At 54.4% G+C, this 23,558-nt stretch overlaps 11 protein-coding genes across 11 annotated transcripts; 5 read left to right on the forward strand and 6 right to left on the reverse strand.

The window, feature by feature from the left end:
- Positions 1-301: 301 nt before the first annotated feature.
- PG994_007066 (uncharacterized protein) lies at positions 302-1,819 on the forward strand (the record flags this gene model as incomplete). The annotated part of the gene is made up of 1 exon (XM_066858475.1): positions 302-1,819. One exon carries the CDS (start codon positions 302-304, stop codon positions 1,817-1,819), a length of 1,518 nt encoding a protein of 505 aa, XP_066715417.1.
- Positions 1,820-1,895: 76 nt separating this feature from the next.
- PG994_007067 (uncharacterized protein) lies at positions 1,896-2,741 on the forward strand (the record flags this gene model as incomplete). The annotated part of the gene is made up of 1 exon (XM_066858476.1): positions 1,896-2,741. The coding sequence occupies one exon, from the start codon at positions 1,896-1,898 to the stop codon at positions 2,739-2,741; it is 846 nt and encodes a 281-aa protein (XP_066715418.1).
- A 1,313-nt stretch (positions 2,742-4,054) lies between these two features.
- Positions 4,055-6,135, reverse strand: PG994_007068 (uncharacterized protein; the record flags this gene model as incomplete). Its single annotated transcript, XM_066858477.1, has 4 exons — positions 4,055-4,243; positions 4,282-5,408; positions 5,554-5,794; positions 5,839-6,135. The coding sequence occupies 4 exons, from the start codon at positions 6,133-6,135 to the stop codon at positions 4,055-4,057; spliced, it is 1,854 nt and encodes a 617-aa protein (XP_066715419.1).
- A 1,136-nt stretch (positions 6,136-7,271) lies between these two features.
- Positions 7,272-7,679, reverse strand: PG994_007069 (uncharacterized protein; the record flags this gene model as incomplete). Its single annotated transcript, XM_066858478.1, has 1 exon — positions 7,272-7,679. The coding sequence occupies one exon, from the start codon at positions 7,677-7,679 to the stop codon at positions 7,272-7,274; it is 408 nt and encodes a 135-aa protein (XP_066715420.1).
- A 548-nt stretch (positions 7,680-8,227) lies between these two features.
- Positions 8,228-10,046, reverse strand: PG994_007070 (permease; the record flags this gene model as incomplete). The annotated part of the gene is made up of 3 exons (XM_066858479.1): positions 8,228-9,478; positions 9,541-9,836; positions 9,926-10,046. 3 exons carry the CDS (start codon positions 10,044-10,046, stop codon positions 8,228-8,230), a joined length of 1,668 nt encoding a protein of 555 aa, XP_066715421.1.
- A 1,692-nt stretch (positions 10,047-11,738) lies between these two features.
- On the reverse strand, positions 11,739-12,476 carry PG994_007071 (uncharacterized protein; the record flags this gene model as incomplete). Its single annotated transcript, XM_066858480.1, has 1 exon — positions 11,739-12,476. The coding sequence occupies one exon, from the start codon at positions 12,474-12,476 to the stop codon at positions 11,739-11,741; it is 738 nt and encodes a 245-aa protein (XP_066715422.1).
- A 596-nt stretch (positions 12,477-13,072) lies between these two features.
- PG994_007072 (uncharacterized protein) lies at positions 13,073-13,828 on the forward strand (the record flags this gene model as incomplete). Its single annotated transcript, XM_066858481.1, has 1 exon — positions 13,073-13,828. The coding sequence occupies one exon, from the start codon at positions 13,073-13,075 to the stop codon at positions 13,826-13,828; it is 756 nt and encodes a 251-aa protein (XP_066715423.1).
- Positions 13,829-14,333: 505 nt separating this feature from the next.
- Positions 14,334-15,337, forward strand: PG994_007073 (uncharacterized protein; the record flags this gene model as incomplete). The annotated part of the gene is made up of 2 exons (XM_066858482.1): positions 14,334-14,466; positions 14,649-15,337. 2 exons carry the CDS (start codon positions 14,334-14,336, stop codon positions 15,335-15,337), a joined length of 822 nt encoding a protein of 273 aa, XP_066715424.1.
- Positions 15,338-15,661: 324 nt separating this feature from the next.
- On the reverse strand, positions 15,662-17,373 carry PG994_007074 (High-affinity nicotinic acid transporter; the record flags this gene model as incomplete). Its single annotated transcript, XM_066858483.1, has 6 exons — positions 15,662-15,900; positions 15,983-16,323; positions 16,434-16,732; positions 16,794-16,920; positions 17,032-17,234; positions 17,311-17,373. 6 exons carry the CDS (start codon positions 17,371-17,373, stop codon positions 15,662-15,664), a joined length of 1,272 nt encoding a protein of 423 aa, XP_066715425.1.
- A 2,853-nt stretch (positions 17,374-20,226) lies between these two features.
- Positions 20,227-21,195, forward strand: PG994_007075 (arabinan endo-1-5-alpha-L-arabinosidase; the record flags this gene model as incomplete). The annotated part of the gene is made up of 1 exon (XM_066858484.1): positions 20,227-21,195. The coding sequence occupies one exon, from the start codon at positions 20,227-20,229 to the stop codon at positions 21,193-21,195; it is 969 nt and encodes a 322-aa protein (XP_066715426.1).
- Positions 21,196-21,518: 323 nt separating this feature from the next.
- On the reverse strand, positions 21,519-23,255 carry PG994_007076 (uncharacterized protein; the record flags this gene model as incomplete). The annotated part of the gene is made up of 4 exons (XM_066858485.1): positions 21,519-21,838; positions 21,906-22,838; positions 22,929-22,984; positions 23,050-23,255. 4 exons carry the CDS (start codon positions 23,253-23,255, stop codon positions 21,519-21,521), a joined length of 1,515 nt encoding a protein of 504 aa, XP_066715427.1.
- Between the last annotated feature and the right edge of the window lie 303 nt (positions 23,256-23,558).

The raw sequence follows: 23,558 nt of genomic DNA on the forward strand, positions 1-23,558 counted from the left end.
CTGTCTGTCTGTTCTTGTCAGCGATGAAGGGCAATTGTTCGCTGTTTCCCTCCAAATGAACCTTCCGGGTTAATGCAGTATTGAAGATCGTCTCCGAACTGAGTTTTGATGGGATATGGAATCTTAACAATCATAATTCGAGACTTCAGTCTGGTGTCTTCAGTTCGGCCCAACACAATTTACGTGGCCTGGCCAAGTCACCATACATAAGACCAGCATGATTCCCCCAGAATTCATTATATCTTCCTTCTTCATATCATCTTTAGCTATTCCACTCGTTTTTCATTGGCTGCCCAACAAGATGAACTCCGCACCAGCAGTCTCGGCTCGCACCGAGAGGCCTCCCCAAGATGTCGACAGTGTGATCGGCTACTCCAAAATCTCGAAAGAGTTTCACTTCTGGCATGCAGGGAATATTAGACAATTCTTGTTCATATTCCACATGCTCCTCCACGACAACTTGGTGTCCAAACACAGTGACACATCAATGTGGGTTCTCCAGATATTGGGGTCCTATTTCAGTCTGCAGCTCGACCCCCAGGCTGCTATCTATCTTCGCCAACAGACCGAGTCTCATCTGGCCCGGTTTGGACTAGCAGCCTTCGCCACTCGCAGATCCTTCTTGAACCTCTTCCGCTTCTATTGGTCCATGAACTATCTCAAAGAGGCGAAATCGCTGGCCGAAGGCATGTCACTCCGCTTGCAAACGGAACTATCCGACGCTCCCGATGCCTTCCTCATCTGGAAGACTCTGGCAGCCGACGTAGAATGCCGCGAGAACGGCGAAAGTAACGCCGCCGCGCTATACGGGGAGCTAGCCTACCAATACAGCCTTTACCCCGGGGCCAGCAACCGGTCCTACGAACTCCTCCACTCCGCCCTGCAACTCTTCTTTATCGGCAAGGCCAAGTGGGGGGAGGCTCTGACCCAGATTGCCCGCGCAGACGAGTGGCTCGACCGTGTCCCCGAAGCGCTCAGGTACGCTACGGAGACCCTCGTAGAACGCAGAGTAGCCATCATGGTCCTGAAAGCGGCGGTACTCGAGGCCCGGGGCGACACCGAAGAGGCGATCCGGGCCTATAGCGACCTTATGACGCTATGCGCCCAGCACCTAGACGAGGATCCGTATATCGAGTCGTGGCATGATGCAGCCGACAATCGAATTGCGGCACTTACAGTTGCGAAATGGAAAGAAAATAAGATCAATAAAGACAATATCACTGCGAGCCCCACGGCATCCATAGCTATCCCTGTGTTGGAGGAGATGTCTCCTGATTGGATGGGAAGTCCGGTGCGCGTAAAAGAAGAAGATCAGAACGCTTTTCGGGGTTCAAGCCTTGTTTCGACCCGGCGTGGAGACGAGACCGCGGCAACCTCAAACCTTCCGCCTACAAGTGGAAGTATCCCCAAGCCACCGGAGCTAGTCTCCACCAAGAGATCTGCCCCGGCGGAACTTTCGACCCGGCAGATGCCCAGTGCTCATCGACCAAAGCGTCCTGTTGTACGAGGGAAGAGAGGTGGGTTACCGGGGGAAACACACCCTGGGACAACCGATTGCCCCACCAAGGAAACCCTACCCATCATCGCGCATGACGCCAAGTACCTGGAGACGGATCGGCAGCAGTGCTCAGAGAAACGCCGCGTGCGTCATCAGCGTCAGCGATCTGCCGCAGCCGCCGCAGCAGCACGAACGCAGACCATGACTGCAAAGCTGTCGGCGCCGGCCAACAACAAGGCTCCCCTGAGCGATTTCTGTCGGAACTCGGAGAAACCGCGCCCGCACGCAACATGTCGGGTACCGGCGAGCTCCCTTACGTGAGTGGTGCCCATTCCCGGCGCCCCCCAACAAGCTCAAGCGGGGAAGCCTCACTTCCGGTGCTGCCTATCCTGCCGGCATGGACGACAGCAGCACCACCAGTGACAGCGAAGACGGCCTCCTCAGTGTGAGGAGCCCGAAGAAGAAGAAGAGGAACGGAGACGTACCTGTCACCGCCGAGGAACGTGGAGCCGGTAGCAGCCAGGTCGCACCCTCGGCTATGCGCGTGGGACGAATGGGTCCGCGCCGTAGCCTCCTCCCTCGGCTTGTCAAGCATGAAAACGAAGAAGAGGAAGAAGAAGAAGATAGACTGGAAACCCAGAAGACCGAACGTGAGCTAGCGGAGCTCAAGCCTGAACTTCAAGCCCTCGATGAGGCAAACAAGGCCCGCGTGAAGAACGAGGGCAGTCGGGGCGACTCGCTGGAGATGGGAGAGCAGGCTCTTATTCACGCCCCTGAGGTGGGGGCTAAAGCTTACGGCAAGAGCCAGGGCAATCGGAGCGAGTCGCAGGAGAAGGGAGAGCAGACGCTGGTCCTGCCCCTTCGCTCCAAGCGCGGCGTCGTTGATGCGCTGCCGGCGGTCGAGCAGTCGCCCGCCCCTGTTTCTCCGCACTCCCTGAGGCTGCACCCCGGAAAGCATGACGGCAGCAGCAGTGGCAACACCACTGGACGAGGGGATTTGTTGCCCACTCTCCCGGGTTGGGGAGCCTTCTGCGTCGTCTCTGGAATGGGACTAGGAATGCACCAGCAGCAGCAACAGCAACGACTGGGTGATCTTGAAGGAGAAGGGTGGGACGTGCTGCGCGGCTCCGGTAGCGACAGCGATTGCGACGGCGGCGCCATAATCGGCGATGCCAAGAAGATGCAGACCGATGACGAGTCGGACGAGTTTGGAACTGGAGGTTGGGATGTCGTGATGATGTAATCACTGGTTTCTGGTGTCCCCGTCCTAACCCCTGATCACGAGTCCTCAACAGACCCGTGAGGGACGGACGGCCCTCCAGGGCGTGGAGACGACCCTGGATGGCACTGTCGGCAGCAGAGTGGAACTGTCGCCGCTGCTGCCCACAGGGAGACTACTCAGCCAGACCCATGATGCCCCAGAGGTCATGTAAAATTGGCTTCGGGGGGACGAAAGAAAAAAGAAGACAGAGCTTACCAGCGCAGGTCCAGTATCTGTTTGCCGCGGACGTGTTCTCTTCAAGGTGCGTAGCTAGATTGTGTATACATGCATGGCCACTTTTATGGCCCAATCCAATGTTGTTGCACTCAAAAGCGCTTCATTGTTTCCGATTCACATTGATCGGGCCATAAGAGTGGCCACCTATGTGCAATCTCTCTTCATTCTTTCCTTTCCACCATTCGTGCTGCTCGGCTTCCTCCTCGACAGGTAAGTTACTTGTAACCAAGTAGGTACCTCGAGTAAAGGATCCAAAGGTATGTCTGGGAGTTCCGACCAGCCAATCGTACTTTCCTGCTGCTAAATGGTGGGTTGCATACATCTCTGTACGCTTTAAAGACAGACACCTTCTGCCCACCGGGAGGAGATTCGCTTCTGTAAGTTGTCTATATTCCTATGATCCGAAACTTTGATACTGCGTTCATTTTCTAACTATTGTCGTATTGCGCAGTGACGCTCTGCTGTTTTTCAAATTGCTCCTAGTCGAGTCCATTGTGGTGGCCCATTAGAAGCTCACTACTATGATGGGTAAAGTTAATCGACAATGTCCGGTGCTGCCTTAAGCATGCCAGCGGGGTATCCTCCTAGAGATTAAATAGAGTCACAACAATAACAAGTTCTACCGCCAAACACATCATTCCAGAAATGGAGCTCACATACAAAAAAGCAAATGTAAACAAAATCGTATCAAACATGAGAGAAGTCATTGTGAGATTGAAGCCACAGTTTTGGCATCTAGGTGTCATTTACCGAAAAGCAAGAGCATACATAGTATGCAGGTATCTAGACTACCAGAACATCAATCGCCCCGACCATGGTCCGTCTGAATAGGTACGTAGCGCAAGAATCCAGCCGAGATTTTTGCTCCCCCTTCCCAGAGCATCCTCAGTCATGTCCATTCTCGTTAGAAGAACCATCAAATGTAGCCAAAAAAAACCCCTGCTGGTACGTGTTTCCGAGCATCTAGGTTTATGTCATAGCCCAAGTCCAGTTGCCAACCTTTATCAACAAGGGAATTGGATGAATCCAAAAGGCAGTTCAAGTCTCTGTTCTGCTTCCTAACGCTGAACAGACTCGACCTGGCCGGCGCTCACGGTTTTCTCCTGCGATGGAGAAGATGTATCCGTAGTTCCATTGGTATCCACGCCATTGTATCCCCCATTAGTAGTCGCGACAGCGGCAACTGGGCTGTCACTGCTGTTGGGCAGCGACAAGTCGTGGGCTGTAGCAGCCGCCGTTGGACCTGGCTGCGGGGCAGTTGAGGCATACTGAGGGACCGCTTTACCAGGGCGACCGCCAACCGATCCGCCACTCGCGTCGCATTGGCATCCACTTTGCTCTCGGCCTTTTTCGCTATCAGCATGGCGGCAGCCTTCTCGCGTTCCATGGCATCTTCCATGCGTTTCTGCTCGGCAACCGTCCATTCCTCGACCTCGGCCACCGCGGCGTCTGGCTGACCCCGGTGGTTCAGCAGGAACCCCTGCAGCTGTGCGGGCGTGAAGACAGCCCGGGGAACCCGATCACTGAATGTGGTGGCGAGCTTCTTGAGCTCCTCCTTGCCCATGGCAGCCTGTGTACACGTCTCGGCGGTATTGGGCTCCTCGTCTTGGTCGCGCTCGAACATGCGCAGAAACATCTCTTCGGCGGCCTCACGGTCGATCTTACCCATGAAAATCATCTTGTCGATCCGGCCCGGGCGCACAAGGGCCTCGTCCAGGTTATCGACAATGTTGGCCGTCATGAGGACGATGCGACCCTCTTGGCTCGTCACACCGTCGAGCACGTTGAGCAAGCCGGAAAGGCTGCACTTGCCTCGATTCGCCGCGTAGCTGGGAAAGACGGCGTAGAAATCCATCGGATTATCAGACCGCGAGTGTTTCCCATGCTTTCCCTTGGTCTCCGTCGGCTCCAGTGCCTGGCGCTTTACGCCGATAGCATCGATATCCTCGAGCAGGACGATGCATTTGGGGGGCAAGGCCGTGAACAGCCGTTCTAGCTCCATATCCGAACCCAGGGTGGGAACGTGAATGATGTAAAGTTCCAGACCAAATTGGCCGGCAATAGCAAGAGATAGACTTGTTTTTCCTGTGCCGGGAGGGCCATACAAGAGGTACCCTCGACGGTAGGGAATGCCTCTGGTTGTGTAGAAGCGGCGGGTGGCAGGTTTCAAGTAGTTGGCGATGTCGCCGACAAGGTCCTCCTTGACAGTTCTATCCATGTGGACTGTCTCCAGTGGGCGCAGGGGTCGCAGGATCGTATTGTCCCAGGTTTCTCGGTGGTACTGTTGACCGGTGGTGCGGACAGTGACGAAGGACTCGCGCTGTTTATCTGCGAACTCGCGGCAAGTCTCCAAGAAACGCTTGATAGGCGCGACCGAGCGGCCGAGACACATGACCACCAACGGCTCATGACCTATTCAGTACGCGTTAGCCTGTTCTTGGAGAGAAGCGAGTTCAGATATGAAGACGTGAAGCTCATGCTACATGGGGGATTGTGGGCAGCTACGTCACTGTGAAGAGGGGCAGGATTCTTGAGTAACATAAGATGAAATACTTACCGGCAGGCGCCACGACATACTGATCAGGCGAGTCGAAGCCAAGAGGAGAAGCACCTTGGCCGAGAGCGATAGCGCCGCGGCCTTCGGGGACGCGGCGCACGAGGAAGATGTTGCGCTCGTGGATGAACCAGGTAGTGCCAAAGGTGGGAAGATACTGGATGGTTAGGCGCTTACCGCCGTGGTGAGAGGCAGCGCGCTTGATAGCGACGCGGCGGAAATCCCAGGCGTCGTTCTGGGTGGCCTGGAGCGGGCCGTCAGAATGCGGGTCTCCTGATGCAGAAGGACTTGGGCGCCGATCCAATTCAGGACCTCGCGGTTCAGACGGTCGTTGCCTGAGATAGAAACGGAGGCGGTAAAGAGACGGGTGACCCAGCGATAGACATGGCCGGCTACGAACTTGAGTTGCTGGGTGCCGGTGGATATGGCGCCGAAGGCTGTGATGGCGACGGCGATGGTGGTGACGTCGAGGTTCAGCCAGCGGAGGAAGAAGTCCTGCAATGTCGCAAAACCCGGCGTGGTTTGCTCCAAGACGGACCGCAGGCGCAGCAGGCCGCCTCGACCATTAGTAAGCGGGGGTGGCATGGCCGCTAGATGTGCTTAACTCGAAGTCATGCATGTATGTGAAAGAAGGAAAGAGAAAGGGACTTCCAGACTTCCAATATTAGCTTCCAGTTTGCAGTTGCTTGCAGTTCCTAGGCCATCATTTGTGCGGGCTTGGGAAGGAGAGGGACAGTATGGCAAACAGAAGTTTTGGTTCAATCAAAACAGCTGTGAGGCATCCCATTTCTGCAGGTGCAAACGTGCTCTAAACTTGGGTTAAGGTTGCCTCAGCCGCATGCACCTCCTCCAGGCTGTATTGTTCATCGCCTTAGGCACCTACGTAGGCGGCTCAAACCAGGCAGCACCTGCTAAAATCAGGTGTTTGCATCGGATTAAACCCGAGCACCCCCCTTGGCACCCCAGTCGAACCGAGACAGCCAACCCCACCTTACCTCCCACCCCCGCATTTCCCCTAACCTCCAGGCCATCTGCCTACGCTACAGCCATCCACTGTTACATATCGCATCCAAGGTGCCTAACCCTTGTTGAAAAACTCCAAAGCCGTATATGATGCTGCAAATCTCACTTTTCCTACACATAAACGCATGTTGAGAGGTTCAAGATCAACCGACCGAAACCGGCTGCATTTTCTGTCCTTTGTCCTCATTGCCACTGCAGCATGATCTCCAGCATCCTCTCCTCCTTCCACCATCGTCGGCTATGAATTTCAGGTTCCGCAGGCGACACATGGCCAAACCACAATACGTGAGCCCTGCGTCTCCCCCCTTCACCATGTCCAATGAATCAAGGTCCTTTCCCGGCGCTTTGAGATCCATCCCTTCATATGTGCCACTACCACCACCAGCCGAATGTTGACGGTCTTGCTGTTGCTTTTTGCTGTCGTCAGAGCCAGTGCACCGTGGCCACCCTCAAGTTCAGCGGCAGGTCGGCCCGTATCGAGAGCTTCAATAGTACGCGAGCGCGCAGATCCAGACGATGATCGGTCGGGCGGTTCTCCGTATGTCAAGTTGATGAAACTGCCCGTCTCGTCCTCTCGCATTGCCCTCGTCGGGGGGGCATCTTGGGAAGGCTTTGCCGAAGATAGCCAAGGATCGTGCGCAAGTGGCCCAAGAGCTCGGTCAGGAGTCGGGCGTAGCTGCGTTTGGCGTAGGGCGTCTCTACCATGAGCTGTAGAGTGGGAGGCCGTCTCGTGTCCAGCGCTGAAAGTCAAGATCGTTGCGGTGATTGTAGAGTCCGTCGTCGCCGCCGCCAGCACTAGGCGGACTGCTCCTTCCTCGAATAGCTGTTTCTTGATGGCCATGCCGCTGCTTCCGACAGATCCATTTCGGCTCGGTCCGTTCCACCGGCTCCTCCTGGCCTTCAGATGATGCCACCAATCGGGATGTTTTCCCTCGTCTCGGCGCCTTCAAGACGCACTTTTCCTTACCCGGCAGGTTTTCCGTTTTCAATCCTTTCGTCCATCGAAGCGATGGACTGCCCTTTGGCGGCTCTGATCCGTGGTGCATGACCGTTTTGAGAGGGGCTGCCGTGACGAAGCCGTGGCCAATGCCGACGTCAACTTTCATGGTACTATTCTCCCCGCACCACGATATCAGTGAAAGAGTTGTTAGCCTTGTATAAGGGGTTTGATGATCCATCAGTTGAATCGACATGTCAATATGAAGATGAGTGATCTATGGCGAGACGGGGAAAGGAGGCCAACATGCATTGAAGTGCTGTGGTGGTGGTGGTTACTTAAGGGAGGCAAGCTGCTGTTTAAACCTGTGAGGCCCCTGAACCACTCTTCCCGCGCCGACCGCCGAATCTTCGTCGCAAGATCACCACAATTGCTTAATCTGTAACGGGTATCGGGAATATTCAGTGGGTAACCAACGGTTGCGTTCTGGGTCGTGTACTCTTGGCCTTGATTTCTAACATTACAGATGGCAATCATTTCCACCTTGTGTGTTAGGGGCTCCGCGGATACGATTCGATACCATCAAACCCCAGTATTATGTAGCTTTCCTCCTAGGGCTACCGAGTGGAAACTTGCCGGAAACTTATCACACACAGACCATCACGGCTATTTATCATCTGACCCGCGGTGCTTCTCACGGGCCACATCGTCGCCAAATTACTTGCTGCTGGCGGCTGTTGCGCCAGGCGAGCTCTCCCCGTCACTACCACACGGATGCGCCTCAACGGCGGCCGCCTCCAGATCCCAGACTGTCTCATGCAGTAGCGTCTCCTTCGCGGGGAAGGTGAAGCTGAGGACCGTGTAGAGAAAGATGGACGTGACGTATCCGAAGAGCCAGTTGAACGTGTACAGGTGCTTGGTGCCGTCATTGATCTGGACCGCCGGCGCGCCGCTGACGCTGAACGCCAACCCCGGGAGCAAGGGCCCGACGGGGACGAGGAACGCGACGACCGCCCTCCAATTGCAGCCCGCCGTGTAAGCGTAGCGGCCGCGCGGGTCGTAGAGGGCCGGGATGTCGATGTGCTGCTTCTTGATGAGCCAGTAGTCGGCGACCATGATGCCGGCCATGGGGCCGAGGAAGATGGCGTAGCCGCCCATGAAGGCCAGGAACGTGCTGGCCGAGGTGAGGATCTTCCACGGCACGAGCACCCAGCCCGCGATCACGGCGGCGATAATGCAGCCGCGCCGGATGTTCACCCAGCGCGGGAAGAGCACGGTCAGGTCGTTGGCGGCGCTGATCGAGTTGGCCGTGATGTTGGTGCCGACCTGGGCGATGTACCACGCGAGCGCGACGAAGAAGGCAGCGCATCGGCCCCCTGAGCCGTACTCGAGCCAAAGCTCCAGGACCTGGAGCGGGTTCCACATGTATTCGCCGGAGAAGACTTTGGTGCAGGAGGTCGTGACGATGCCCAGGACGCCGCAGAGGGTGAAGGCGATGGGCAGGAACGGGAGCTGGATGAATTGCCCCTTGGGGGACTTAGCGTACCGCGTGAAGTCAGGGATATTGCAGGCGAGCGTGGACCAGGAGCCCGTCACGCTGGACATGCACGAGAGCCAGAGCCAGGAGTAATCGGAACCCGTGGCGGTTGGCTTGAGCGCGAATATGTCACCACCGTTGCCCGCTTTGTGGATGCACCAGCCCATCGTCGCAATGGCCGCGGCCGGCCCGCAGATCATTTTGACGAGGAGGACCCATTTCAATCGGGTCGGGTGGACCAGGAGAAGGGGCAATTGGATGAGCCAGAAAAGCAAGTAGGACACCATGCCGACCGAGGTAATGCCGGCCGATTCGGGTAGAGTATTGGGGATGTTGTTATACGAAGGCGCCCAGGCTCGGAGCATGATGGTCATGCATTGAGCTCCATTGGCTCCCCTAGCATCATCATCATCATCATGGCTACTGGTCAGCTAATCTGCGCTGCAGGCCGTATGGGATTAGGGTTAGGGGATTTCTATCCCGTCACACCCACCTGAACTCCGAGCCAGAACATGGCGAGGACCGCGCGGCTCACTATGCAGAAGTAGCGGAGATAGTAGCCGAAGCTGCTGGCGGTCACGACGGAGAAGGGCACGTGCAGCTTCGCGCCCATGGCCCCGTTGAGGACTAGGGGGATGGCGACGCAGAGGTTGGCCACGAGCATGATGGGGATGGCTTCGCGCCAGCTCAGCCCCACGGAGAGGATGCCGGACGCGGTCTCCCAGGCGCCCAGGTCGATGGTGTTGGAGGCCCAGTAGGCCATGATGGTCCAGATGGTCCAGGTTTGGTCTGCCGGGGGCGTCGGATCTCAGGGGGCGCGAAGAGTTAGCAGATGACGGACAAGTTGCAGTGATACTGTAGAGGAGGGAGCGGCATACCCATATCACGATTGGTCCAGACATGATCCGGCGCGAGACCTCCCCCGCTTTGCTTGGGGATCTCCCAGGCACGAATGGAAGTGCATCGCCGCTTGAGCCCGGCTGCGGAGGGTTTCTTCATTGCGGGAACGGTATTCTTCCCACTTGCGCGGGAAGTAGGGTCAATCGGTCAGGACCTCGCTGGGATCCCTTCATATGAATTGATGGGAGTTCAAGATGAGCTTTTTCCATCGTCGCCGGCATTTTGCTGACATTATAGAGTGCAGACCGCTGTTGGTGTCTCACCCACCATGTACGGCGAGACTTACCTGTTTCTGCAGGATTGGCTCATTGGCAGCGATCGTCCAGCTTGGGGTTGCATCACAGCTAACCTAGCATCGATGCAGATCACGCCGCACTCTAGGGAACGAATCTACTTGAGTGCTGCGCGCGGAGAGCCCAATAAGTGGACATCAGCTTATCGGCAGTCATCACCCAGCTCTCCGAACACGAAATGTCGTGCTGCAGAATGGCCGTCCATTGGGTTATCCTTTAGGACTCGAGTGTAACGTCAGCCGGCACCCGGCAGTCTCTAATACTGATGGATCAATTAAAAAAGACAATTATGTTCACTCAACTATGCTTTCGGCGACGGGATAGCAGTAGAAGTTACGTGGCATCGGGATAGCTCGGCTACAGAATAATGGCCGCTGGAATAGTTGGCAGCAGGTCAGCTACAAGGTTGGAACAAGCTTTCATCGCCCCGGGCCGCCAGACGGGTTCTTGGCCTCCCACACATCACCACCTTCTCGATTGTATGCATCTCTAATACTGATTCTGAGAGACTAATCTCGTAGGGTGCACTACTTACTCCTATGCTCCGAATATGGTGGCCAGGCGTCACATTTGCTGCAACCCGTAATGTCATGGTCGACGGGAATTGATTGCTGTCAGCAGTGGCTGCTGACGAGCAGACAAGCTGGGATGTAGGAGAGAGTAGTATGGCTCAGATTAGCAAGTCGATGCAAGTAGTCGCCTCGAGTTTATGAGAATTAGGCTCCCAAGCCCCCTAACTCTGGGATACTCGGTACATTATCTGGGGGAAAGCGGGGAACCCGTAGAGGGGTCCATAGTCCTATTGCCCTCAGAAAATCGCCAGAAGATAAGACAGACGTTTGGGATCCTCGCTTAGCTGATTTCTTTATGGAACACTCGATTTCAATAGTTTACTAACCTATTCATCTAGTGCTATCCATGTAATATTTTGAATGTTTTGTTTCTTAGTAGAGGCATCTTGCTTGTTATTAGGATTGTCACCCTGATGCAACAGTCCCGCGCTGACAGGTATGCAGGAAAACACCAGTGTCCTGTTCTAAATCATATGATTCAGCAATGGGTAATGCGACCTGAAGAACGGGTTCCATGCTACGATTTATGTGTAAATATTCTCTAAAGCTAATTATATATATTGTAGGCATACATTGGGGAAATCACGCTGATTGATTGAACGACCTGGTGAAAAGGTTGATCTGCGACTTCCCCAGCTTCTTACAAACACATTTACGCTTATGTCCAGCCTCGGAGGGTACCAGCTCGAGAACCCTGTCGTGTATGTCAACGCGGAAGATGAAGTCCGGCTGGTCATCGAAGACGGCGTAGCGCACCCAATGAAACCCATCATCTTGGAACCATCCCATCTTCTTTTGGTCCCCTATAGAGACTTCTCCTGGCTTCAGAGGACATCCGTCTCTGAATCGCAGGAATTGAATGGTGAAGTCACTTGGGTTCTTGTTTGAACTGATTCTGACTGCTTTTTGAGGTGAAGTTGCGTTACTTACCCTTTCGGGTGGAAGAATCCTTCCACGTCACTAGCATAGTAGCCGCGAAGATCTTTTGCTTTTATGATGACCATGTCCAAGGATTTGTAGTCGTCGAGGGCATTCACCTGCTCACTGACCTCGGCCAAGAGTTTGGGATCGGATTCTATCGTTTGTCCCAAGATCCGTGCCACTCGCGCCCAGCACTGCCTTAGCAACAACCCTTGTTCTCTGTTCTGGAGGCGGCGTCTCTGTATGAGCTCCAAGCGTCCAGAACCAAGGCGCTCCTCCTCCTCCTCTTCTTCTTCCTCGTCCTCAATCCATCTGTTGCTGAAACCCCAGGCTGTACCGTACGGTGAAAACGCGGACACAGGCCCTCGACTTCGCTGGCTAGGGGGGTTATCTTGTCCCCTTTCCAGCCCGCCTCCATCGGGATCGCTGTCGCTATCATCGCCGCCCCCAATGCCGTTTCGTCTCCCGCGGTTTCGCCTCTGTCTACCTCTTCGCTGCGATACGGCTGAAGGCTGTGATGCCGGGGGTGGTAGCGCTTGCAGCGCTCTGGCGTCGTTTCTGGTAACTTGTACGGGGACCTCGCGGAAGGTGGGGCGTGGAAGGACGGCTCTGTCGGTGTTGTCGAACGTTTGCGAAACTGGCTTGCCCTTAGTTTTTGTCTTCACTGTTGTGGTGGATTTGTCAAGTTGGCCATCCTTGGTCCGTCGTTGTGTCGTAACATCAGAACTTGAGGCGAACACCATTTTGCTATGTAGATTTGTGTTTACAAACACTCCTTCTGTTCAACCTCGGGGCACTGCGGGTTAGAAAAGCAAAACGGCAACTGTGGTGGTTGTTACGGCACTCGAAAGCTTTGGGTCACTACTTCCCAACACCCGGTGGCGGTCTAGGCAGCCTGCAAGGCATCTTGCAAGGCGTCCCAAGACAGGATATTGGTGGTGGCGGTGCATCGGGTGCAAGTCTGGTTACTTGCCGAAATCCCTTCGTGATTGGGTCGGGAGTGGCGGCACTGCGAGGCCAGCGCGCCTGCACGCGGCATGATTCGGTCGGCCTTCTCAAAGGCAACAACCAACCTAGATTGAGCCTTAGGTTGTTTGAAGTTGCTTGCTGCGCCTGATCTGATGGGATTTTAGAAACTGCTAAGGTCAGTGGCCCTACCCCGTCAAGAGTTTAGATCATGTCGTAGAGACCACACACGGCAAGCTCTAGTTCGCCTGCTACGCCCCCGGGTAGATCGCCACCTTCAGTTAGTGCTCAGCTACAATTTAGCGAGCCCAATGAGCAGGACATCCGAACAAAGCCTTGGAAATATGTGGGCTACCGGGGGTACAGCAAGTTTATGGCATCCGACGACGACCTTCTGATCTTCAGGAGATTCAGCGTGCTCAATACCAGAGTCCTGTTGTCACTTCAGGATAAAGTCTGTGAGCTGGAGCACGAGCTCTTGGAGCTCGATCAAAGGTACAGTGGTAAGGATGCGGAAATCAACGATGGGACATTTCGAAGAGACGTACTAGATCGCGCGGAACTACTAGGGGAGATAGAGAGCGCCCTTTCGAGGTATAGTGAGTACATTACTCATCTGCCTCACTCGCGTCTCATACTAACCTTGTCTCCCATCCACGGAGACTCTCTGGTTTTGCAACGGTCGGCACTGTGGAAGTATCCCACAGCACCTCAACGGGATGTCAAGAACATCAACAACTGGCACTACAACCATGGAGACCAGGCCATAGCGAACGAAGAGAGACAATACCTCCAGAAAACCAGCGACTTGGTCAGCATAACGGAAAAGGACAAAACGCCAATCCGGCAGTTCATTGACAGTTCTCGACGGCTGCGCACTTTACCCATCTGGCGACAACTGAACCGCAGCAGCAGCGACGACTCAAGCCCTCAACACGGCGATAGCGACAAAGACGTAGCCTACTACTCTGACAAGCGGATCAATGACTTCACCTCATTGACCATTGTATTCATCGGTGTTGCCATGCTTCTCACCCCCGTCTGGATCCTGCAGGCCCTGCAGGCGCCCACGACGAAGCTGGCCGTCATCACCATCTTCATCTTGACGTTCTTGGTCACGCTGTCCTGAAGCAGCAGCTCAATCACCATGTCCCGACATCCTAGAGAGAGGGAGGCCTCCGATCACTAGACTGGTAATTGTCCCCTGCTTCCCAGAATCTCCGCCCAGGTCATCAATGATTTGCTGCTGTCATGAAATTAAAGAGGGGTCGGTGTAGAAGGTCCCTGCTACAGCGGGGGCGAAAGCTATGAGGGCTGTGTGAGAGAGATTCCGGTCGGTAGTGGTTTCGAAACGGCAAAGGAGGGTTGTAGAGAATGAGAGCGTAGCCAATAAGCGTGGCTTGACCCGATCTTGGTTGCAGCATAGAAGTGAATCGGTGTGCTGACTGCTTTTGAGTCGGTTTCTACGTCGGCAATTGGAAGGAGAGGACTCCTTTTACTTCTCCAAATTGGATGCCAGGCCTTTTGCAGCCATCTTAGATAAAAGATAGAATGGTCTGGTGGATTATCGACATAATATCAGTTCTGATGCTCAATGTGGTAACTCATAAGCTCAGTTGCAATCCATGGGCACCATGGACCGGAATTTCTACCCAGACGCTTCTCTTCACGGCGATGAGATTTGCTACATCACCATCCATGCCTTTGACGAATCTGTTGGCGTAGTCCACTGCACCCTACACCAGGCACCACTTCACAACTTTGATGGTCAGTTCACGGCATTATCATACGCATGGGTAATGCCACTATCACGGAGACCATTCAGCTCACGGGGCGCCCTTTCAAAGTTACAACAAACGTCGCTAGCATACGCTCGCTGGCCCACACCGTGAGCAAATTCAAGAACGCCGAATGCTCAGACACCAGAGACAAAGTCTACGGGCTATTAGGCATTTGCAGTCACCGCGATGTAGAACGTATCGTCCCCAACTACAGCCGACCGACAGCAACGGTTTATGGGGACGTTGTCGAGGCTCATATCAGAAGCCACGATGATCTGGAAATACTGAGCCACGTCGATTGTAGTAGTCAGAGGGACCCCACCTACGCGTCTTGGATACCAGACTGGCGTACATCCGGGGAAGAGCGGTCTATGGGCCTCTACAGAGAAGGGGCGTCATATTGCGCATCAAATAACCTTGGTGTGTCAAGCCATCCTTGGTCAGCAGATAGGAATACGGAGAAACTCCACCTTACCGGTGCTTGTCTTGATACCATAACCACCCTCAGCACTTCATTTAGTATTGACAGTATCACCAGCAAGGGAGTTACCGACACTATTACGGCCTTTCAAAGGGCACTGCATTGCAGAAGACTGGCGATCACGTCGAAAGGTTGGATCGGACTGGTTCCCAAGGAGGCAGAAACCGGAGACCACGTGGCCGTATTGAACGGCGCAGATTTGCCGTACATTCTGAGGGAGGCCACACTGGACGAAATCCCAGGCCAGGAGAAGAGGCTCGAGGGGACATTTGGGACGGGAGAGGAGTTCCTGGTCATTGGGTGCGCTTATATCCATGGTCTAATGCACGGTCGAGGCCTAGATTTGGCAGAGCTGGGCAACATTACATTTCGCTGAGGTGGCGTTTTAGTCGCTTGTTTCATTGTATTCGTGGCTGGTCACGCAATGGTGTAGCCCGATACAATCTATGCCCGCTACGAAGCTCGCTGTGAGCCCCAGCAACCTCTTGTAGCCCACCTTGATGAGCTGAGCTTTTTCGACACCGATGACCCCACTGGTCTTCGCCAACCACCCAAATTATGTGGAAGCACGTGAATGAGCCTAACCCATTTGTATTATACATAAATACCGTGATTCCCCAGAGCCTCGGAGTAGTCGACCCAGCAAGCGGCATGTGCGGTGATCAAAGCTATCTGTAGCCTACCCTGATCCACCCAAGCTCTACAGGGTGTACTGATACAGTGGACTCTTCTCGCCCATGGCGTCAAGCTGTTCTTGTGTGTAGATCGAACGAATTTCTGCCCCGGCCTGCGCAGCCTTGGCCTTGTTCAACTTCCAGAGCGAAAATTCGAGAACCCCGGCCACGCACATGGCCAAACAGATGATTCCCAGCGGGATGCCGTACCCCGTGGGATAGCGGGGACCTTCCCGGTCCAGAAAGATGTTTGTGCCGACCAGACCTTCAAGAGAGCAACCAAATTCAGTACACGGATCCTGCAAGAAACAAAGGAGGGCAAATGTGGATGGGCGAGAGTGACTTACTACCCAGATTACCAACCGCCAGGAGCCAGGCCAGACCAATGGACCGCTTCGACGACGGCGCCAGGTTGTTGCCGACCCAAACCGAAATGCCGGGGAGTAGGGGGTAGATCCCGATCTGCGCCAGCACCACGGCGAAGTACATGACGCTGACGTTGTCTTGGACATCGGGCGAGAAGGCGAATAGCACGGCCAGCGCCGCCATCAGGACCGACAGGGGCCCCACGATAAAGGGGAAGCGCCACGCGAGGCGGTCCGAGTAGCGGCCCCCACCAGCCAGGCCGCGAGGCCGCCGCAGAAGTAGGGTGGGATGGTCAGCAGCTGCACCCGGGACGCCGTGAAACCTACCGACTCTCGACGTTAGTATTGCTCTTTTTGGAATAATCGAGATGTCTCCGAAGGGAATAGAGGAATAAACCCCGGAAGCCGCTTACCAAGCTGGGCAATGATCTACGGCATGGTGAACTTGAAGGCGGCGTTGGGGACCGAGTTGGCCCAGGCCAGCACGATGCCGCACCCGATCTTCCAGTCGACCATGGTGCGACCGAGCAGGCGCCAGGAGAGCCTGTCCACCCCCTCTTGTTCCTGCGCCGCAGCATGGGACGCGGTGCGCACGACCGAGAGCCGCAACCGTAAATCAACAAAGCGCTTCTCGCCGTCCGTCAGCCACGCGGCTTGCTCGGGCGTGTCCACGAGCAGGAACGGCATGCCCAGGCCGAGGGCGACGGTGACGGCGCCTCGGAAGAATCCGTCCTAATCCCAGCGGTAAACCAGTTATTCATACAAGGTACACGACGTACACAATAACACTCACTTCGCAAAGACCCAGAAATACTCGGCATGCAACCATGCCCTGGAAGTTCTGGACGACGCCCATGAGGGTCATGACGATACCCCAGGATATCACCAGCACCGACAGCCAGATACTGGGCCGGAGCTTTCTGAGCACGATGTTGGACGGAATCTATATGAACTATATATTAGTCTTTCCATCATTCTTTGACGTCCGCCAGAAAATTGTCGTTGCGAGTGCATTGCACCTTGCTTTGCACTTACCGAAGATGATGTAGGGTATGAAGAAGATGGTGCTAGCGATGTTGTACTGGTTCCCCGGCAGCCCGAGATCCTTGTCCATGCCCTCGATCTTGGCGTTGCCGATGTTGCCGCGGTCGATGTGCGAGCAGAGGTAGAGCAGGGCCATGATGGGTACGAGCCGCAGGTCGATCCTTCGGACGACCGCTTTGCCCTTTTTGCCCTCGTAGGACCTCACGAAGTCGGCGTCGTCGGGGCGAGAGGGACGAGTAAGGGTTGATGCCGGCTGCATATTCGACCGTCTTGACATCTGCCTTCTCGTCGGGGTAGGGCTCGGTGGTGTCTTGCGAAGTGTTCGCCATGGTTTGATGTCCTATCTAAGTGAGGCCTCTTTTGGACTTGAAGTTGTAAGTAAGCAAGCATAAACTACCCCGGATTTCTGGGCAGCTCAAATCCGGGGTAATTGCTTAATCTCTTATAAGTCATAGAATTATTGAGTATCTGCTCATCCAATGGTTTGCGAGAGATGATGCCATGCAGCATCGGACCGTCCCCGCGCTCTGCCCACTCCTATCGGACTTCTGCCGCCAGTTTCACTCCTACGACTCAATACCGGCTCTTGATTTGGTTTCCAACAGATCCACAAGCTGGTCGCGGAAAGCACGGAATTGATCATTCAAGTATTTCGTACTACTTGCTGGTCGGGCAGTGCGAAAGCCCTGCGCAAGCTCGTCTTTGATCACCAGTTAGCTGTGGAGGTACCATTGGGGATAATCAGACATGAGACTTTACTGCCGACGCGAACGTGCTGACACCCCGATCTGGTTGCTAGGACTTCTTCCCGCATCAGCGGATCAGCCATGAGATTGTCGTCTGCTCGAATATTATGAAGGACAGCAATTCTTAAGCTCAAGCCGTTTGGGAATGGCACTTGAGCAAGGGCATACCATCCTCAAGCACGGGGTGATCTGGGGTTGCGGGGTATCCTGGTCTAGCGCATACATGAGGCCTAGGGGATATTTGAGGTACGTGGAGATGTGCTCCAGCCCAGGATGTGACCCCTGGCTGCGAAGCTTCATGGGGTTACCCCGACGCTAAAGTACATGTAGATCTGACATGGAACTTGCTGGGGTCATCGGCCGTGGCCCGCCTCAATGACTCTAACATACAGAGACATACACTCCTACATGTAAGGCACATACAATTCAAATTGCCAAGGTATTCAAAATATCCCTTTCCCTGTTACTATATCGAGTCTATCAGTGTTGTTAAAATATTTGTATGATAACTTCAAGCTTCAACGGTATCCTCCCTTACGCTCGCCAATGACTGCTACAAACACGATGGCAGACCACGTGATGGCAAAGAAGTTCCCGAAATTCAGCGAGCTGCCTCTGGACAAGAATGGCCCCCATGGCAATTCCTGGGGTCTTTGGGGCCCTGATGACCAACTCGGCACGTTAAACCACCTGACTGATGAGGTACTTGCTGACATATGATGCACAAGCTGGTCTATGACTGGTTCCTCTAACCCCCGGTTTCCCCGGAAAGTTTTGGAAAAGAAAATCATCTACAAGGCTCCCTTGAAACACGCCCACGACGATGAGTTAAGTAATAAGGAGACGCAGAAGTCGAAACCGCAGAAAATGCTGATCTTTGTATACAGTGGGGTTTAAGCTCGCAGTGTAGCTCTCAATGGGACGGATTCAGGCACTACGCATACCAGAAGGAGGCATTATACTACATGGGCCGCACTTCTGAGGATTTTGCCACCTCGCCGCGAGCGGCTGGACCGGCGCGGCATTACACCGTGACGGGGCGGTACACTTTCTTCCTTTCGAGTTCGCCTATGAACGTAAGTTGCTGGCTGTAAAGAGAGAGGGATTTCAATAGGGTTGTTGGAGTCGTGGTATATAATAATGCTTGCTGACCAAGGTGTACATACAGGTTCCTGGGGGTGTTGCTAGTCCTCCAATGCCCTAGCATTCATTTGAGGCTTCGGTCCCTTTTGGTCGCTAAGTAGACCCTAATGCAGCGGGAACCATTATATGTATTAAGGGTTGGTTCAATACGAATTCCAAGATTGAACTGAATGTCGAAGTTGATGCTATGAGCGGCCAACATACTTGACACACCTAATCATAGCCTAACATGTAGTGAACGAGGAGCTCCTCAAGTTTGATCCACAGCCACGCCTCGAGTACAATTGCTTCGTTAACTCCGCAGCTTTGAGGGTGCCGATTATCGCATCACGATACCTAGTTTCAACACTCACCCGTCCACCATGACTAGTCCAACTAAGTGGCTATCGCAGCTGCTACAATGAACGAAATGGCGGGGCAGTCAGCGAGGGGAGCTTTCCTCAATAAGTGAGACAGCATTTGGAGCATCTGGAAAAGTAAAACCGGGGCAAGGGGCAAGGTCCACCAACGGTCCGCCCCGAAATGATTGTCCCGAATCAAATACTACCAACGGCGCTCAAAAGAACTTTGGCCCTTTTGCATTGTGTTTCGAACCGCATCTTCATTCTATTCGGTAACGGGCAGCACAGCGCCAATTGCGCAGCCATCGTGGCTACTATCTCGAGGTCTTTAGTCGTTTTAAACCACCGCGTTGCCATGACGGAAGATCCCACGCGGAAAAGGTGTGTTTTGAGGCGTCGGCGATTCCCTCCGTGCAAGGATCTCCCAGTCTCTATCAGGGCGTTTGCATATGTACCGGTGTATGTAGCCCATAGCCGATTGCAATGGGATTTGAAAATAGCACGACCAACGACCAGGCTCCCGGATTGTCGGCGTCGGACCTGATCATCGCATGCCCATAGCGCCGTTCCCATCGCGGTGGGGCGACTTTGGCTGAAACGTCCCGGTCGGTGGTGCCGCTCAAGGGGCTTCGCCTTGCACCTACCAAATTGGGTTCTTAAATGCGCTCACGTCTGCACGTGGCCCTCGTGTTGTCCTGGCACAAGACGCACGGAGCCTTCCCCCCGAACGACAACCATGGTTTTTGGGACTTGGCAGACGGAGGCAAGCGCGATTGGTGGATTGATTGCGCTTTTCCCGGCACAGCACCAAGCCCCTTGCAGCTAAATGTCAATGCCGAAACACCACTGTTCTATAAGAAGATGGCCATTGTTCATCATCACCAAATGCTTCTCTTCCCTTGAGGATCACCACCGCAAATCGCATTCACTCGTTTTTTATATCGCCATCATCATGTTGTTCCTGCCTTCCGTCTTCGGCAGTTTACTCGTCGGGGCCGCCGCCGCCGCCCACCCGCCCCTGCTGCAGAGCCGCCAGAACGTCAGCCCGGGCCCGGTGAGCGGCGACACCTTCTGGCACGACCCGACCGTGATCAAGAAGCCCGACGGCACCTACCTGGCCGCCTTCACGGCGGACAACGTCGGCCTCAAGACGTCGACGGACCGCACCGTCTGGCACGACGCCGGCGCCGCCTTCCCCAACGGCGCGCCCTGGACCACGCCCTACACGGGCGGCGAGCGCAACCTCTGGGCGCCCGATTTGTCTTTTCACAACAACCAGTACTACATGTACTACTCGGCCTCGAGCTTCGGCACCACCAAGTCGGCCGTCTTCCTCGCCACCAGCCCGACGGGCGCGTCGGGCTCCTGGACCGACCACGGCGTCGTCGTCGAGTCCAACGCCGGCAGCGACTTCAACGCCATCGACCCCAACCTCGTCGTCGACGCCCAGGGCCGCTGGTGGCTCTCCTTCGGCTCCTTCTGGTCGGGCATCAAGATGGTCGCGCTCGACCCGGCCACGGGCAAGCGCGCCGACAGCAAGCCGCTCATCGCGCTCGCGTCGCGCCCCAACAACGGCGGCGCCGTCGAGGCACCCTTCATCACCCGCCACGGTGACTTCTACTACCTCTGGGTCTCGTTCGACAAGTGCTGCCAGGGCGCCGCCAGCACCTACCGCATCATGGTCGGCCGCTCGAACAGCGTCACGGGGCCCTTTGTCGACAAGGCCGGCGTCGACATGATGCGCGGCGGCGGCACCCAGATGATGTCCAGCCACGGCTCCATCCACGGCCCTGGCCACAACGCCGTCTTCACCGATGTCGATGGTGACGTGCTGGCGTACCACTACTACAACAACGCCGGCACGGCCCAGATCGGACTCAACCTCCTCCGCTACGACAATGGGTGGCCTGTCATCTACTAGGTCGTCTAGTTGCTACCTAAAGGGTTGAAGTGCCCGTAATTCTTATCACTTTCTATAATTGTACATATATATCCACAGTATATAAAAGATATTGCTTACTGAAGTGTAGATTAACGTAAATGTGACACTTTAGTATGTAACAAAATTCAAGGTTATAGATACTGTGAGATGCAGCGGTAGTATGTTGACCTCACTCTAGTCGAATCGCTTCAAGGCAGTTTTATTTAGTAGAGAGACGCCCAGACAATTTTAGATGCGACAAAGGAAAGCGCAACCCCCCCCCCTCCTTAGACAGTGACAGGCTCTATAGCCAACCTCATTTATCAATTTGTTCCATTATTGCCTTGATTTTCTCTGTACCAGTTTCTCAGCCACTCGTCAAGTTCTACCAGTACAGTAGGATCGATACAGGTTTCCAAGCCTGCGTTTGCTGCATCATCCAACACATTAGGCAGTGTATCTCTCTGGGAGGTTTCGATAGTGGTAACAGGAGAATCGACAAATGTGGTGAGATCGCCGTAATAGTGAGGCCTGGTGCCTGAGTCCGTCCAAAGGTCATGTTCCATCTGGTTCGTGTTGAATGGTACGGGCTCTGGAATGTGGGAGTGCTGATAATGTTGCGAGTCCCCTGTTGCTTTCCAAGCTGGGCAGCGTTGTTGTTTCATTCAGCATGGATGTCACATCAACTTCTCCTTGCGGCATTGCTTGACCGTTGTGACGGTGGATATATCGATGCACCAACGAAGTAACAACCTGCTGAACGATCGCGTGAAGGGAAGCCAGGTCCCGCTCCTCCTGCAGTACGGAATGAGGTAGCTCATCTCTACCTTGAATATGTTCCGCAACAATGTCCTGGCCATTCTCGGCCCAAAACTCCCGAAAGCCCGTTATGAACTCCTGTGTCGGGCTTTCGATAAATGGGGTCGAGGGACGGCCTAGGGGATGAAATAATATGTCCCAGACCTGGTACCATTGCTCTATCAACGGCAACTTCCGCGATACCCTGTTTGCAAGATATCTCTTTTGATCCTCGGTGACGCCTTCGGGAGCTTCGAAATCTGCCAAAGAGCATTGCCCGTATCGTGTATGGTTTCTTAAAATCTCTTGTGTATCGAAAGGGTCGCCACACCTGGCACAGAACTGGGGTTGCGAATGCTTGCGAGTCAGGTGTTGCTTGACATCTTTGATTCGCTTTAGCCGAAATGTCAAGCAGTTGCTATGCTTTAACTTGTCCTTCTTATAGAATGGACATGCTAGTAGGGGCCCTTCGTCATCGTCGTCATTTGGGGTCGCTTTCCGCCTTCTCTTGTTACCCTCCAGGTCTTCGTCTGCAACCTCATCCTGGTCGCCTGGGCCGCTGGAATATGGGACAAACTTCCGCTTGGAAGAACTCGCTGTGGCTTTTCCTTTGTCTGCGCTGCCCTGGTGCGAAGCATCTTTGCCTCCAACTCGTTGTGTGCCGGCGTACCGGTTGGCCCATTCAATGAACCGCGGAAGCGTATCACGCAAAATTGCAGGAAGTGCGAGCATGAATGGATGGCTCTCAGACAGAAACTCAATGTCGGATTCTTCAGCTGTCTGCTCAGACTGGCTACTGTTGATCGATGGGCTCTGGCTGTCTGCCTCAACACCCTTCAATGTAGCTGTTTCGCTTGGTGAGGCGTGGGAGGTTGTGACCACCAACGGATTCGTGCCTTAAACTTCGACATTACTCTCCCCATGAGGATGCCCACCATCGTCAGGGCAAGTAGTGGCATGCGGGTCATGCAAGTCGTTGGCAATTTGGTCCCTGAGATACGAAGTCAGTATCAAATAGCTCTCAAGCAACATCCAAGTCAAAAGATGGACACTCACACATCATCAAATTGCGCTCCGATCGAAAATAAAGACAATCTTTGTTGTTCAATCCAAGCTTTCGAGCTCGATGCCACCGAACTACTCTTTGTAGCCTCTTGGCCTGTGATGATGAGCTTTGGGTTTGCTGTTCTGCTTGTGGTCTGAGCCGCATATTGCTCAGGCCCTGCAACACCGCCGCGTGTTGGACTTTGGGATCGAGACATGGCAAAAACTTGACGAAGTTAATTCTCGTTCATGATGTGTAAAAGTCGCGTCGCTGACCAAGAAGACTGACAGATTGTCTTTTGATGTGATTCTAGGATGGGAATATGCGATGGATGGAAGTGGTGGTTCACAGCTTATTAAATAATCGGAGTGTACGCCACATTTGTGGCCTTTCTTTTGTGGCCTTTCACTTCGTGGCCTTTCTCTATGGGGGGTGGTTTTGGCGCGACCGCCTAGTCCTCTGGTTGGTTTGTCCCGTTACACACACCCTTGTTGGCACGACCGGTAGAAGGGAAAGAGCT

This window comes from Apiospora phragmitis (assembly GCF_038363925.1).
Source record: "Apiospora phragmitis strain CBS 135458 chromosome Unknown utg000007l:1.0-2108841.0:1.0-2111359.0, whole genome shotgun sequence".
Lineage (NCBI taxonomy): Eukaryota > Fungi > Ascomycota > Sordariomycetes > Amphisphaeriales > Apiosporaceae > Apiospora > Apiospora phragmitis.